The sequence below is a fragment of the Oncorhynchus tshawytscha genome, linkage group LG33, assembly GCF_018296145.1.
Source record: "Oncorhynchus tshawytscha isolate Ot180627B linkage group LG33, Otsh_v2.0, whole genome shotgun sequence".
In the NCBI taxonomy this organism is placed as follows: Eukaryota; Metazoa; Chordata; class Actinopteri; order Salmoniformes; family Salmonidae; genus Oncorhynchus; species Oncorhynchus tshawytscha.
In genome coordinates this window covers 17,771,683-17,784,787 of record NC_056461.1, presented here as the reverse complement: position 1 = coordinate 17,784,787, position 13,105 = coordinate 17,771,683, and the positions used below count along the sequence as shown (strand labels likewise).

Sequence of the window (13,105 nt, the reverse complement as noted above, 5' to 3'; positions counted from 1 at the left end):
TTTCAATATAAGACATCTGTCACGTCTACTCCCGCTCCCTCTCTCTTTCGTTCGACGTCGCAGGTGTACTGACCACTGGTCCTGGCAATCATCATTACGCACACCTGGCACCACCGTTACATGCACCTGCGCCTCATTATGAGGCACACCTGGACTCCATCACTTCAATAATTACCTCCCCTATATCTGTCACTCCCTTAGTTTAATTCCCCAGGCAGTATTGGTTATGTGTTTCATGTCCAGGCGCTACTCTTGGTTTGTTTTGGTCCATGTTTCTTGTACTATTAATAAACTCACCACCTGCTTTCCAACTCCCAATGTCCTCGTTACAACGTTGGTTCACTACTAAGCTGTCACTAGCTATAACTATATGTATCCTTGATGTTGTGTTATATTTCTGATTAGCTAGCCAGCTACTTCACGTCACACTAGACACTAGTGTTCTGAATAGCCATGATCATTGTAAGAATTGTAAACCCATTGTGAAAGGCTATGGAGTTTGTATTGTGAATTATTCGGATGAAATGTGTCCATATATTGGTATTTTAGTGCCACCTATCAGTTGTTACTGTGGATGCTACATCAGTCTATGGCTGAGCTTAGTTGAGCAGTGTCATTTGGTGAAAATTGTTTGTTGTAGCTTATGTCACTCTGGTTGTTGGAGCTATCTATTGTATGGTGAACTTGGGCTTCTACAAGGTTTGTTTGTGAGTAAATCGGGCTTTGATAATAGCCTGTGCTTACCCAGCCACCGACCTTACCACACGTTACTGGACAAACATAACTGCTAGACAAAGTCTATTTCATTTTGCACACCAGCACAGCCATGGGAACTGCATATGGAGATACAGCACACAAAATATAATTAATAATGCTAAGTAATTGCATAGGACCATATGAACTAAAATGTATCTTGCAAAACACAGCTTTTAATAACAATAATGACAATAATGAGGTCTAATTGTCTGATTGTAATAGCTGTACTATCTAACCTGAGGGAGGGTAGTCAATCCTCCTCTATTACATTCTTTCATCAGCTTCAGCTCTTCATCACTCATTATGATCACTCACTTACTCCCCCTTACCCTCTTTAAATGCTCAATTTAACCAAAAGGATGAAAAAGTATAAACTGGCCTGGGATCAGTGCTTGTAAATATGTATGTGAGTGTTTTTAGCTACTATGAGTGTCAAGCCAAGTTAAAACCACTCTGCCTCAGGGCTGAGCCTCAGGCCTCTCTGTCCTCTCTGTCTGGGGTCCTTCTCTCTCCTCTCTTCCCCTCTCCACTTCTCTCATTTCAACTCTTCTCGCCCACTCATACTGTACCTTCCTCCCCTCCCCTCCTCCCCAACTCACAACCCTCCTCTCCTCTCTTATCAACTCCTCTTCACTCCCCTCTTCTCCTCTCCTCCTCATCCCACTTATATCTTCATCTCCTCTCTTATCCTCTTCGCTCCCCTCTTCTATCCTCCTGATCTTACTCACATCTTCCTCTCCTCTCTATCCCACTCATCCCTTTGTTCTCCTCCCCACTCTTCTCTTCCTCTTGTGGAATACTCTTCCAAATTCTCTTCAATGGGATATTTTGGTGCCTCTAGGGCAATTCAGACTGCTGATTTAGGACCTTATTACTGTTTTGTATTTCTATTTTGCATTTCTTATTTGTATTTGATGTACATGTTTTTGTAATTAGAGGGCTCATCTGTAAAAGAGACATTGGTCTCAGCATGACTCCCTGTCAAAATAAACAAAAACATTTTTTTAAATAAAAAAAAAAAGTATTCTCCATTCCCCTCTGGTCTATGCCAGTGTCTGAACACCAACAAGGGAATATATCATAATTGAAGCAAGATCAGAGCTGGAGGGCCCACCGCAGATAAGACATTTCATACTGCAATAAAATAAAGTAGTGCGACTGATAACACAGCTGATGTTACGACTTAGGATAGGTGCGTGTGTAGGGGAGGGTGCACGCAGAAGACCACATCAACAGCCTCCCTCCCTCCAACACTCCCCCATCTTAATCTCCATTCCTTCCCGGCTTCAGTATCCAGCTTGATTTATTTGTTTAGTGACTTTCCGGAATGGCCATTATTTACACCATAAATCCCATCCAGACTCCTTGTAAACACCAAGCTGGCACAATATCTTGTAGCTTACAAAGCAAAGGAACAGTTACCACTGGTTAAGAGCAACACTGGCTCCCTACAGCAGTGGAGTGTGATACAATTATTCTAGGTGATTATATGGTGTTGGTACTACACCACTGCTCCACATAGCCAGTCCTACCCTCTCACCCCTGTCTGGGGTGGCTCAATCAGAGATAGAGCCATTACTGCTCTCCAGAGCCCTCTGTCTGGCTGGTAGTCTCCATACTAGCCAGGTACTCTCTCTCAGGCCAGCCAGAGTAAGAGCTGCCCCCAGACTTTGAACTTATGGTACTTAGAGCATCCATCCAAAACGGTGGAACAATGACCCAGTAAAAATGGTACTGTATCACTGAAGTTGTACTCATTTTCACCTTTGGCCAAGTTTGCCTATTACCTCCACGGAACCTTAGCAACAGAAAAAGGAGAACCACAACAGATATTCAAAATGTAAAAAATAAAATTTAAAAAAGACTGTGATACCTGATTTAGGAAGCACAGTTAATGAGCAATATTGGACAATTCATTGGTACAACAAAATTCTTCTTTTTTTATTTGAAAGTCGCTTTGTTTGCTTTGCTCTCCTTTGTAGGATTGTGATGGCCAATTCCGGCCAATTGGAGCAATAACCCCATACGCATCCATAAAACGGACACACACAAGCATGCACAGGAACAAAACATGTCTTTCCTTCGTCCATCCCACCCACACACACCCACACCCAACCGGCCGAGAACTCACCCAGTGAGGACGACCACAAAGTCCATTACGTTCCAGCCGTTGCGGAGGTACGAGCCTTTGTGGAATGCAAAGCCCAAGGCGATGATCTTAATGCCGCCCTCGAAACAGAATATTCCAATAAAGTAGGGCTCTGTGTCATCCTGCAGAGAGAGAGAGAGGGAATAAGGGGAGATAACTTTTTGTTAGAGGTAAGAAAGAGGTTAATGAAGCACGGCAGAAGAGAGAGGGAGAAGAGATTGAAAGAGAAGAAAGGGGGATGGTTTCCTTCACTTTTCTATCCAGCATCCAGAGAATGGGTCAAGGAATAAGAACCCTCTCTTGGTGGATGAAAAGGGTGGGATGAAACAGCCTACACAAGAAGATCAACAGTAATCTTGGACATCATTTTTTATCAGCGTGATTTACGCATTCATCATAAGACATGATCTTTTACGTAAGATAATAGCTTACATTTTACTCTTAACAACTCTTACTAATTGATAGCAAATAAGTATGATTAAAATGAATAAATACATTATAATTTGATGAGGCTATTTGGTCTCCAAAAGGCATCTAACGAAACATTAAAAACATGAACAAACCATTTTAATGGTATGAAGATCTTTAAAGTAACTGCCCAGTGTTTCCAGATTTATAACCTATAACCTATAATTACTTACACGATATGAGTGAAATAGTTTTCCTTCCAAGAAACTTGAATTAAGTAACATAAAAAGCTAATTTTCTGTATTGAAATGGTGTGGGCGTACCCCATCAACAGAATAGTGTGAATAGAATACTGGTCATTAAAAATATTAATGCAAGTAAGCCACTGATTGGCCAGCTCATCCTCCTCATGCAGGAGACGTCATGTTCTATGAGGAAATAGCAAGCATTTTTTAAATGATCTGTTTGAGATACAAGTTTGAGCTGTTTTTTAAGTGTTTTTTCTCCAATTTATGCTTTGGCCACAAATACGAGTAAGGACGAGTCAACAACATTATTTGTATATGAGTTAACAGAATATGAACTTTTAAAAGTACGATTTTCACTGGCAAAAAAAAAACAATTTGCAGCTAGGATGACTCTTGCTCTTGTTCAAAGCAGTGCTGGATCAGGCACATATGACTTGACACTTTTTCATTCCCTTCCATTAATAACATGTCAGTGGAGGCCTGAGGCGCTGCTACACACACAGGCAGAGGATATCTCATGACTTACACAAACCTCCCTCCCTCTCTCTCTTTCTTTCCCTTTCTCTTTTTCCACAGCTCCACGACCCCAACCACCAACCCAGGATTCCCAACGCAAATATTCACGAGTTTGACAGGCTTGAGAACAGCGTTAAAGGGCATGTGACCTTTTCACTAGCTCTAAGGTAAGACCTAACAACAATGAACAACAAGTAAAATAATATACCTGTTTGATTTGACACTGTAACAGGAAATGGTACAGGAAATAGTGTTTTAAAATAACTGGTTTGTTGTTCAGCCAGAGAAGCGTGTCTGGGCTTCCTACTGTCTATCAATACCACAGAGTACTGATGCTCTCAAAGCTTTCATGTAAGGGAAGACACTAATGACAAGTGTTGAGACTGACATCTTGGCATCTCTGTCTGTTATAAAAAAAGATAGCAGACAAAACAATGCCATTACATGATGGCTGGAGGGGTCCATCCATAAATGCATGATGTTTTACAGTAGACTGTGTTAACATCTATAATGTATAGATGTAAAATATTCATGAATAATGAACACTCCATCTACAGTACATGGCTCTGAAGGGGCAGAGGGGAAATCACATGGGACCACAAGGGTAAAGCTCCGATATGGATCTGAAGAACAACGCCTGTTGACGATGTTCTATTGTCAGGATCTCCACTTAACTGACACACCACAGTCTATTCATCACTATATTCATCCTGGACCATAAATACCTGATTGTTTTTGTAATTACAAGGATGCTTGTATTACATGCTCCTACTTTGAGAGGAAGCGGGTGGAAGGAGGGGAGATGTTATCTCAATTTTTCTCTCTATACTAACACTAAATCCCTTTCTCAGGTGTCAAGTAACTTTTTTTTTTTAAATTACAATGTTGCACCACAATTATGGAGATAACAGGAGCAGGTGGCTGCACTTGAGGGTCATTAACCTTATTTCGGCAAGCTGTTGTGGCAGTGCCTTTCATGCATTTTCCTCCACTCTAAAGCAGACTCCCAGGAGTCACAACATCTTCAACACCACATCTGTGTGTGCAAAATGCTGAAAGATATCATGTTATTTTAGAGAAGCAGTGTCACAATCCTCCCATGGCCGCGCGGCAGCCTCTCCCAGCTTCAATCCTTCGCAGCTTAAAGGGAGAACAGCAATGGTTAAACGACTCGACTCGACTGGCTGATTTCAAACAGGGGTTTAAGCTATATGTGTGTGAGCAGGCAAGGGAACTGAGGTCCTGGGGAGGGAAAGGGGGGGATCAAAGCCACTCAGTGTGAGGCTCGGCTGACTTACAGAATGAGAGCGGAGAGGAGAGGGAGACACACATCGCCATGATCCAAGGCACTAAGAGACTGGAGGTGCGGGTAGCCCATCTGCCTGGCTGTGTGTCTGGTACTCAGGGCCCTCTGACTGGGAGGAGGAGGTTAGGGATGACTGGGCTCCCTCATCACTGAGCTCTACTCGTGGAAGACTATAAATGAGCAATGGCTCTGAGCGAATTCTCTGTTTCGCTCTGTCTGACTAACTCTTTCCCTCTTGAAAATCCCCTAAATAACAAAGTAACATTCTACACTTTTACAGCAAACAAACAGAAGGCAATACTGTATAAGTATATTAATCGGAGAACTAAGTAAAGGCAGAGAAAGTGTGAAAGGAATAGGTTATTCCAAATGACACCCGTTTTCCTATTTAGTGCACTACTTTTGACCACTGCAATAGGGTGCCATTTGGGAAGTAGCCCTAGTTCTCATCCAAAGGGAGGAGTGTTGAGACTCTTACCAGGCGTTCTGACATAGGTGTCTTGTCGCTGGCTGGTAGGTGCTGCTCCAGGGCCAGTACGATGCAGTTGGCGATGATGGTGGCCAGGATTAAGTACTCAAACGGAGTGTGCAGGTTAAGGAACACAAGCCATGATAGAGCATTTCATGCACAATAAGAAACACTTAACTCCAACTTGTAAGTATCTTAGTCTTAGCCCATGGTGGTAAAACATATATCTATTATTGAAGAATAATTTAGATTGAAAAAAGACATGCACATACCCAGACTGTGTAAAAGGCTGGTGAGAATTTAGGGTTTAGGCAGAATGAGCGTGGATTAATTGTGCCACTGCCACCACCTGCCATCACCCAGCTAAGGTGCCACAGAGCATGAGATATTCCGCTTTTAGGAAGTTACTGGCTGATTGAATTAATTTAACCAATTAATGACATTGCCTGAACAGGAGTCCAATAGACAGAAATGTTTCTGAATGCTGTGTGACTTAGACATGGTTGGAAATTCAAGATGGTAGGCTAATCCCACAGCTATACTTGGTTTACAACATCTTTCCAGTTGGATGACCATTTCAATACGTTTTTTATGGTTTATTCATTCTACAATCCATTTTCGTGTCATTCCCCGCTGGTGAGGCCTTTGTGGAATAGCCAGTCGTGGACGAATGGGGAGGTTTTACTGACCCCATCGAACAATAAATTTAGAATCGTTTGCCCTGGGGTGCCAGAAGGCTGAACACCTCACATTGTCCCTCGCAAAAGCCCAAGAAACGCATTGCACTGCCAATACCTCGCCTATGAGTGGACAAATAGGGAAAAGTCAGGGGGGAATCTGCCCTTTAGTTGAGCGAATTTGTTTTACCACAAGGATGTATTGTGGTTTTGCCCTCTTCACTCATTTCATTCCTTTATTCATTGCCTTAGCGTTTATTTCAACTTATTGAGGGCACAGATACATTGACAACCATTGTTATTAGATTGCATTTCGGAGAGTGCTGTTCTCACTGACGCCTACACAACAGATCCAGCTGTCTGTTTGCGTTTGTCATGCGCCCTCCGGCTCTCTCCAGCCCTCGCGATTTGTGGTTGAGGGTGATGTGGCGGGGTGCGCGTGGGCAAGTTCAGGACCATGGAGAAGGCCCGAGCAGCTCCGAATCAACACGAGGCGTTTTACAACCTCAGAGCCAGCGGTCTCCTTTCCAACTCACTGAGCACTCACCTTACCATGGAAACGGACACATCTGAACAGCAACAGTTGAAGCGACACTGCTATAACACACAAATAGGCAATGTGCAAACGAGACTATATAGAAATAAAAGAGAGAGAAGGGGGAATTAGAAACGAACTCCAGCAAGCAAGCGCAGAAAGAACGAAACATCTACAAATTGTAGACGTTAATCTCGCACTTAGACACGGAAAACTAAATATAGTGAGTATGATTGTTGACACGTTGGCAATTGCTGATCACAAGCAAACCTTTTTGGAGGTGACAAGCCGTCGTGCACAATTCGTGAATGTTTAGCCTATATGGTACCTAAAGACATCTTTCCATTAAGTCTTTGAACTGTATCCAAACACTATCATTAGAGGAAAAGCCTTTATCGTGTCCAACTAGTAGGAACACTACGCGACAGGTGGACGAGGGGTTACACAAGGTTAATGAGCTAATAATCTCCACCAGAATAGGCATCGGCCTACTTCCTATGGAATAATCGACTTTTTGAGTTCACTGACAGGTGCACTTTGAAATGGTGACAAAGGCCATTTATTTTTTGGGGGGGATCATTTTCAGTCAAATCTTTAAATACAAGGCATGCTCTAGTCCCTTTGTCATGTTTCTGAATAAAAAATCTACCCGTGTGATTGTCAAATAAGGACAGATATGTTATACAAACATCAATGCAATGTGATGACAGCTGTTTTACCTATGGGGGGTTTGGAAAGGATATGGCCATTCGGTTATTCGCTTAGCATATTTCCTAATGAGATTGTCCTCTCGAAAGATGAACAAGGATCGGTTGACAGTGAAGCAGTTCTGTTTGACTGGGTTGGGGTTGTATATGGCCATTGTCCTGGCTCTCTGAGCCATCGACTGCTTGTACATCCTTTGGCCGCCTGGAGGACCACCTGGTCGGGCGCCCCCTCTGCCTGCGCCCGGCGCACCTCTGCCTCCTCCTCCAGCTCCATAGCGGGTGGGTAGATCTTCTGCGAAGCGAGCCATTCTGGAAACCCACAGATCCAACAATGAAAATCCAAACTGTTGTCAGTGGAAATGGAGGGGAGAACCATCACAACAAACACACTTAGCCAAACCACAGCTTTGCATTTGTGTATATGGTGGGTTGTGTTTTGAGAAAATAAATATATTTTCTTTGGGTAAATCCTTTCCTTTTTGTCCTTTCCATTCACTCAATACTCAAAGAAATTCGACAATTAAAAAACAAAGTTTGGATTCAAGCGCAATGTGTGCACGAAGCACATCAAGCTATCGAATAAAAAAATATCCAATTAATTCCAATTATCTGATTAATTCCACATCTTACATCCATATCTGCCGGCAGCGCGTAAATAGATCATGCAGCCACGACAGGAAAAATATCTAAATGATACACACGCGCGTCTTTTTTCAGTATTGGCAACATTTTGTCAATGTTGAATCAAACACCAGTTGAAGGACCCGCAGAAAATGTAGTGTTTGTCTCCAAAATGAAAATACAGAAAATCGTTCTGTTTCGTCTGCCAGTGTAAATGATCGATTCAAATAACAAAACAATAAACCAATAAGGGATTGTGTCCTCCCGATTCCCACCTGATAGCTCGCTGTGTAAAATGTAACAAATTCAGTAGGCACTGGTCCCTAACGATCAGCGCATGTGCCCAAAATGAGCCTATCGGCAACTCGACCTGCTCAGGAGCGCTTCTCGGATTGAACTGGATGGATACGAGTGACAGATAAGATACATTTTCTAATAATTATTTAGCAAGGACGCACCAAGCAATAGCCGCATTGTAATGTATTCGATTAAACATGACATTAAACACGTATAATACGAGGTGATAAGAGGTGGTAAGGCTAAACGCGCTAAACTACTGAAGTCATAGATATGTTTGTTCCATTATTGGGTTATGTAGATGGCAGTGTTGGGAAAGCTAACGTTACCTTGAAAACATAGCGCACAAAGCTACCAAGTACTTAACACTGGAAGTTAAACTGCACCCAAGCTATCCTTCACTACATCCAACGTACTTCGTGAAAAATGTTCATATGTAAATCTAAAATGGCATACACTACAAATTGAAAGAATAGATTACTCTGGGGTCATACATTAACATGATGTGTAATTTAACCTATCAAACACAAAACGGTCTTTCAAGTGAGAATTAGGCATGCACGTCTGATACCGAAAAACAACAACCACCAAACTACATCAAAATGTAGTTAAATTAGTTGAACTAGATGTAGTTGAAAACTCCTAACACTGGTAGATGGGAGAGAATACTGTTCTAGAGCTTGTACTAAAAATACTCCACATTCTATAGGCAGCTGTTCATCAAATCACATTATCTATAGGGATACTTCGGTATCCAATGGATTTGATTGAAATCATGAGGAGACATGAGTCTGTGGTCAACCAAGATCACATGCTTTGAGATCATTTTTTTAAAGCAAACGAATGCAATGTATTTGAATTTATTCTGGTAAAAAAAAATATCTATGTAAAATATATGAAACTATACTGGCTATAGACAAGAGGGCATGCACCTCTGATAGGCTACAGGGCAAATAGTGTCAAAGAGGCTCTGTGTCAATTATGGTAAATGCAGAGTCGTCTGATGCTCACGTCAGAGCAGAGAGCATCTATATATATATATTCACTATTTATCACTGACTCACATCAAACTGAATTATGAGCCTCCCCCACCAGCCGGCTAATGAATATATTCCCTGGGAAGTCATCCTGTGTTTCCCCAACTAGGGACTGTGGGTGGGATGGCAGTGGCCTGGAGGGTCTTTCTGTGCAGCCATGGTCGGTCTGTCCCCCTGAGCAAAAGACTGTTTGAGCTGCTTGGATGCCCCCTGGTTAAGGAGATTTTGTATTGGGAGATCTCTCTCTGAGTGGCTTTGCAGTGACTGTGTGCAGGCTTGGTATCACCCTGATTTTACCATCCTCAAAGACCTCTGGAATTCAGGTTTTCATAGCCTATAAATATTTTGTGTTTAATTGGCCTGTTATAAGATAACTATAAGGATAATAATTTGGTGGGTGCTTATACTTGTCCTATTTCTCACATGTACACGTGTGTATTAATACACATATTTTAATTAGAAATGTGTGTTTTGCATATCCCCCTCTCCGTTAGACGCCCTTGGAGAGTGTGGTCATGGCCAGGGTCTGACTTTATCAACAGTGACCCTGGAGAAATTAGGGTTACAGAGCCTTCTGAAAGTATTCAGACCCCTTGACTTTTTCCACAGGTTTGCAAATTACTTAAAAATAAAAAAGATAAATGTCACATTTTCATAAGTATTCAGACCCTTTACTCAGTACTTTGTTGAAGCACATTTGGCAGAGATTACAGCCTCAAGGCTTCTTGGTTTCTCCCAATCTCTGCAGATCCTCTCAAGCTCTGTCAGGTAGGATGGGGAGTGTCGCTGCAGAGCTATTTTCAGGTCTCTCCAGAGATGTTTGAACAGGTCCGGGCTCCGGGCTCTGGCTAGGCCATTCAAGGACATTCAGAGACTTGTCCCGAAGCCACTCTTGAGTTGTCTTGGCTGTGTGCTTAGGGTCGCTTGGCATTCAGGCCAAAGAGTTCAATCTTGGTTTCATCAGACCAGAGCGGACAGTTTAGGAAGAGTCTTGGTGGTTCCAAACTTCTTCCATTTAAGAATTATGGAGGTGTTCTTGGGGACCTTCAATGCTGCAGACAGTTTTTGGTACCCTTCCCAAGATCTGTGCCTCGACACAATCCTGTCTCGGAGCTCTACGGACAATTCCTTCGACCTCATGGCTTGGTTTTTGCTCTGGCATGTACTGTCAACTGTGGGACCTTATATAGACAGGTGTGCCTTTCCAAATCGTGTCCAATTAATGTATTTTACCACAGGTGTACACCAATCAAGTTGTAGAAACATCTCAAGGTTGATCAATGGAAACAAGATGCACCTGAGCTCAATTTCAAGTCTCATACCAAAGGGCCTGAATAAATAAGGTATTTCTGTTTTTTTTATTTTTAATACATTTACAAACATTTCTAAAAACCTGTTTTTGCTTTGCCATGGGGTATTTGTGTGTAGCTTGATGAGGAAAAAAAATATTTAATACATTTTTAGAATAAGGCTGCAATGTATCAAATCGTGGAAAGGGGGATACTTTCTGAATGTACTGTAATTGCCTTGCTAAAGGGCACAGACATAATTCGTCACCTTGTGGGCTCTTAGATTCAAACGAGCGACCTTTCGGGTTAAGGGGCCAACACTAACTGCTAGGCTACCTGCCGCCTTGATATGGCATAAGCTCAATGTTACAATGAATCAAATAGAACAGATGCTCTTAGGTTGATGGAAAGAAACGTCTAAATATGAATAGCATTGGCAAAATGCCAGTGGGTAATAGTGTGTAATAACTCCCGCTCTGTGTATGAGTTGTAGCTCTCTGTACATCAGGAGTTGAGTGAGGTTCTGATCCCTCTGGTGGTTGTATTTATGTATTGCAACAGCGAAAATGGTATGAGTAACCTTTTCCATGATATTAAAAACAACACATCCCGCGCACGGTGATTTGTCGTTGTTGCTCTTCACAAAACTTTGATATAGAGGCTACCTTCCTCAGGTCAGACTGAGCCTAGTCTGAGGTGACCAATACTATCAACGTGACCTCTAGACTTGGACCATGGCGTGCAATTGAGGGCTGCGTGTGTACGAATGATGCTATGCATGCCACAACTCCCTCCTGAAGCTGCTCTCTCGTCAAGTTGCAGGACGGCATCATACTGTTGAGTCGGGCCTACCGTTCATCTGCTGCACTCTCCATGACGGGTCGATGTCGATGCTGTCCGTTTCTTTAGAGTTCCCGCTTATCACTGCCAGTCCTCGACGAATGCTTTCGGGAGACAAGCTATATTCCGCGCCTAAAGTCAGCATCCTCCACGTGCCGAATGTGGCAAGGTGCATGGCTGGTGGGGTTCACAAAGTCAAAGAAAGCATAATGTCACCTTATGGTTTTATGCAAATATAACATTATCATATCTCTTATAGCATAGCTAACTCTAGTATATGATTTTGTTCCTCTCTTTCATTAGATAGGGCCTGCAGATATTTGTTGCATCATCTTGTCTTGTTGCCGTTTTTTCTGGGCCTGTCCTATTCCTAGTTTGAGTCAGTCCCAAGCAAACTCACCGAGACCTGCTCATAAAAGGCAACGCTCATCCACTATGCCCACTTGTCTACCACATTCAATTGGATCTATTGCTAGCCTAGTTATTGGTCAACTGAGTGGTTCATTGAGAATGCACACAATGTAATAGCTGAATAGCCTACCACTTCCCATCAGAGAAGGCCCAATATAAACCCACATTTTATTCAATGATAAATCATAGAAGGAACCGCAAACAGAGTTGGAAAAAAAGTGAATCATTGTGTGACACAAAAGCAAGTGGAGGAGAGCCGTGTTAAGGTGTGAGGAAGGCAGCCAGAAAAGGAGGCAGCACTATAAAACAAGTCACATCATTGATGCGACTTCAAGGGAATCTTTGCAACTCAAGAATCCTGATTCACCTACCATAAACCACAGTGGATCGCCTCTCCGCCCATATGAAGAAGTTCCCCTAACCCTCCTGTCCATGAACGCTCCCTCACTAACCATAGTGTCTGTATCTAAGGCAACAAATATGAAATGGCTATCAAAGCAAGCCAGCTAACTATTGCACATTTTCACTTCTACTGTTTACAGGGGCTTCTCTACGTGGCACAAGAACTGGGGGCACCAAAAGGTTTTGCCCCCACGGAAAGCGGAAAGGCTGTTTCCTGTTCTGCTAATTAAGAGCTTTGTTATCAGCCCAAACGACTTCAGTTTAGATGGAGAAAATGATCCTCTGATTCAATTACCAACTCTGCCTTCTCTCCCTCTTTCTCGGTAATCAGGAAGGGAGCAATCATCGTCTCGTTTCAAGGACCTAAAAGGCCTGCTGGTGCACAATCAGAGTCACTTCCTGACATGTTCTCGTTGGTGGGTTTCTTCTGGGGGAAA

The 13,105-nt window shown here is 42.6% G+C and overlaps 1 protein-coding gene across 3 annotated transcripts in view; it reads right to left on the bottom strand.

The window, feature by feature from the left end:
• Positions 1-5,962, bottom strand: part of LOC112234449 (voltage-dependent N-type calcium channel subunit alpha-1B-like) — a 213,817-nt gene extending 207,855 nt beyond the window's left edge. For all 3 annotated transcript variants that reach the window (XM_042311164.1, XM_042311163.1, XM_042311165.1), the window contains exons 1-2: positions 5,862-5,962; positions 2,888-3,027 (exon numbers count right to left, since the gene is read on the bottom strand). In XM_042311164.1, the coding sequence (XP_042167098.1) occupies positions 2,888-3,027; positions 5,862-5,876 (155 nt within the window). In that variant the 5' untranslated portion in view covers positions 5,877-5,962. The remainder of the gene's footprint in view (positions 1-2,887; positions 3,028-5,861) is intronic.
• Positions 5,963-13,105: the final 7,143 nt, after the last annotated feature.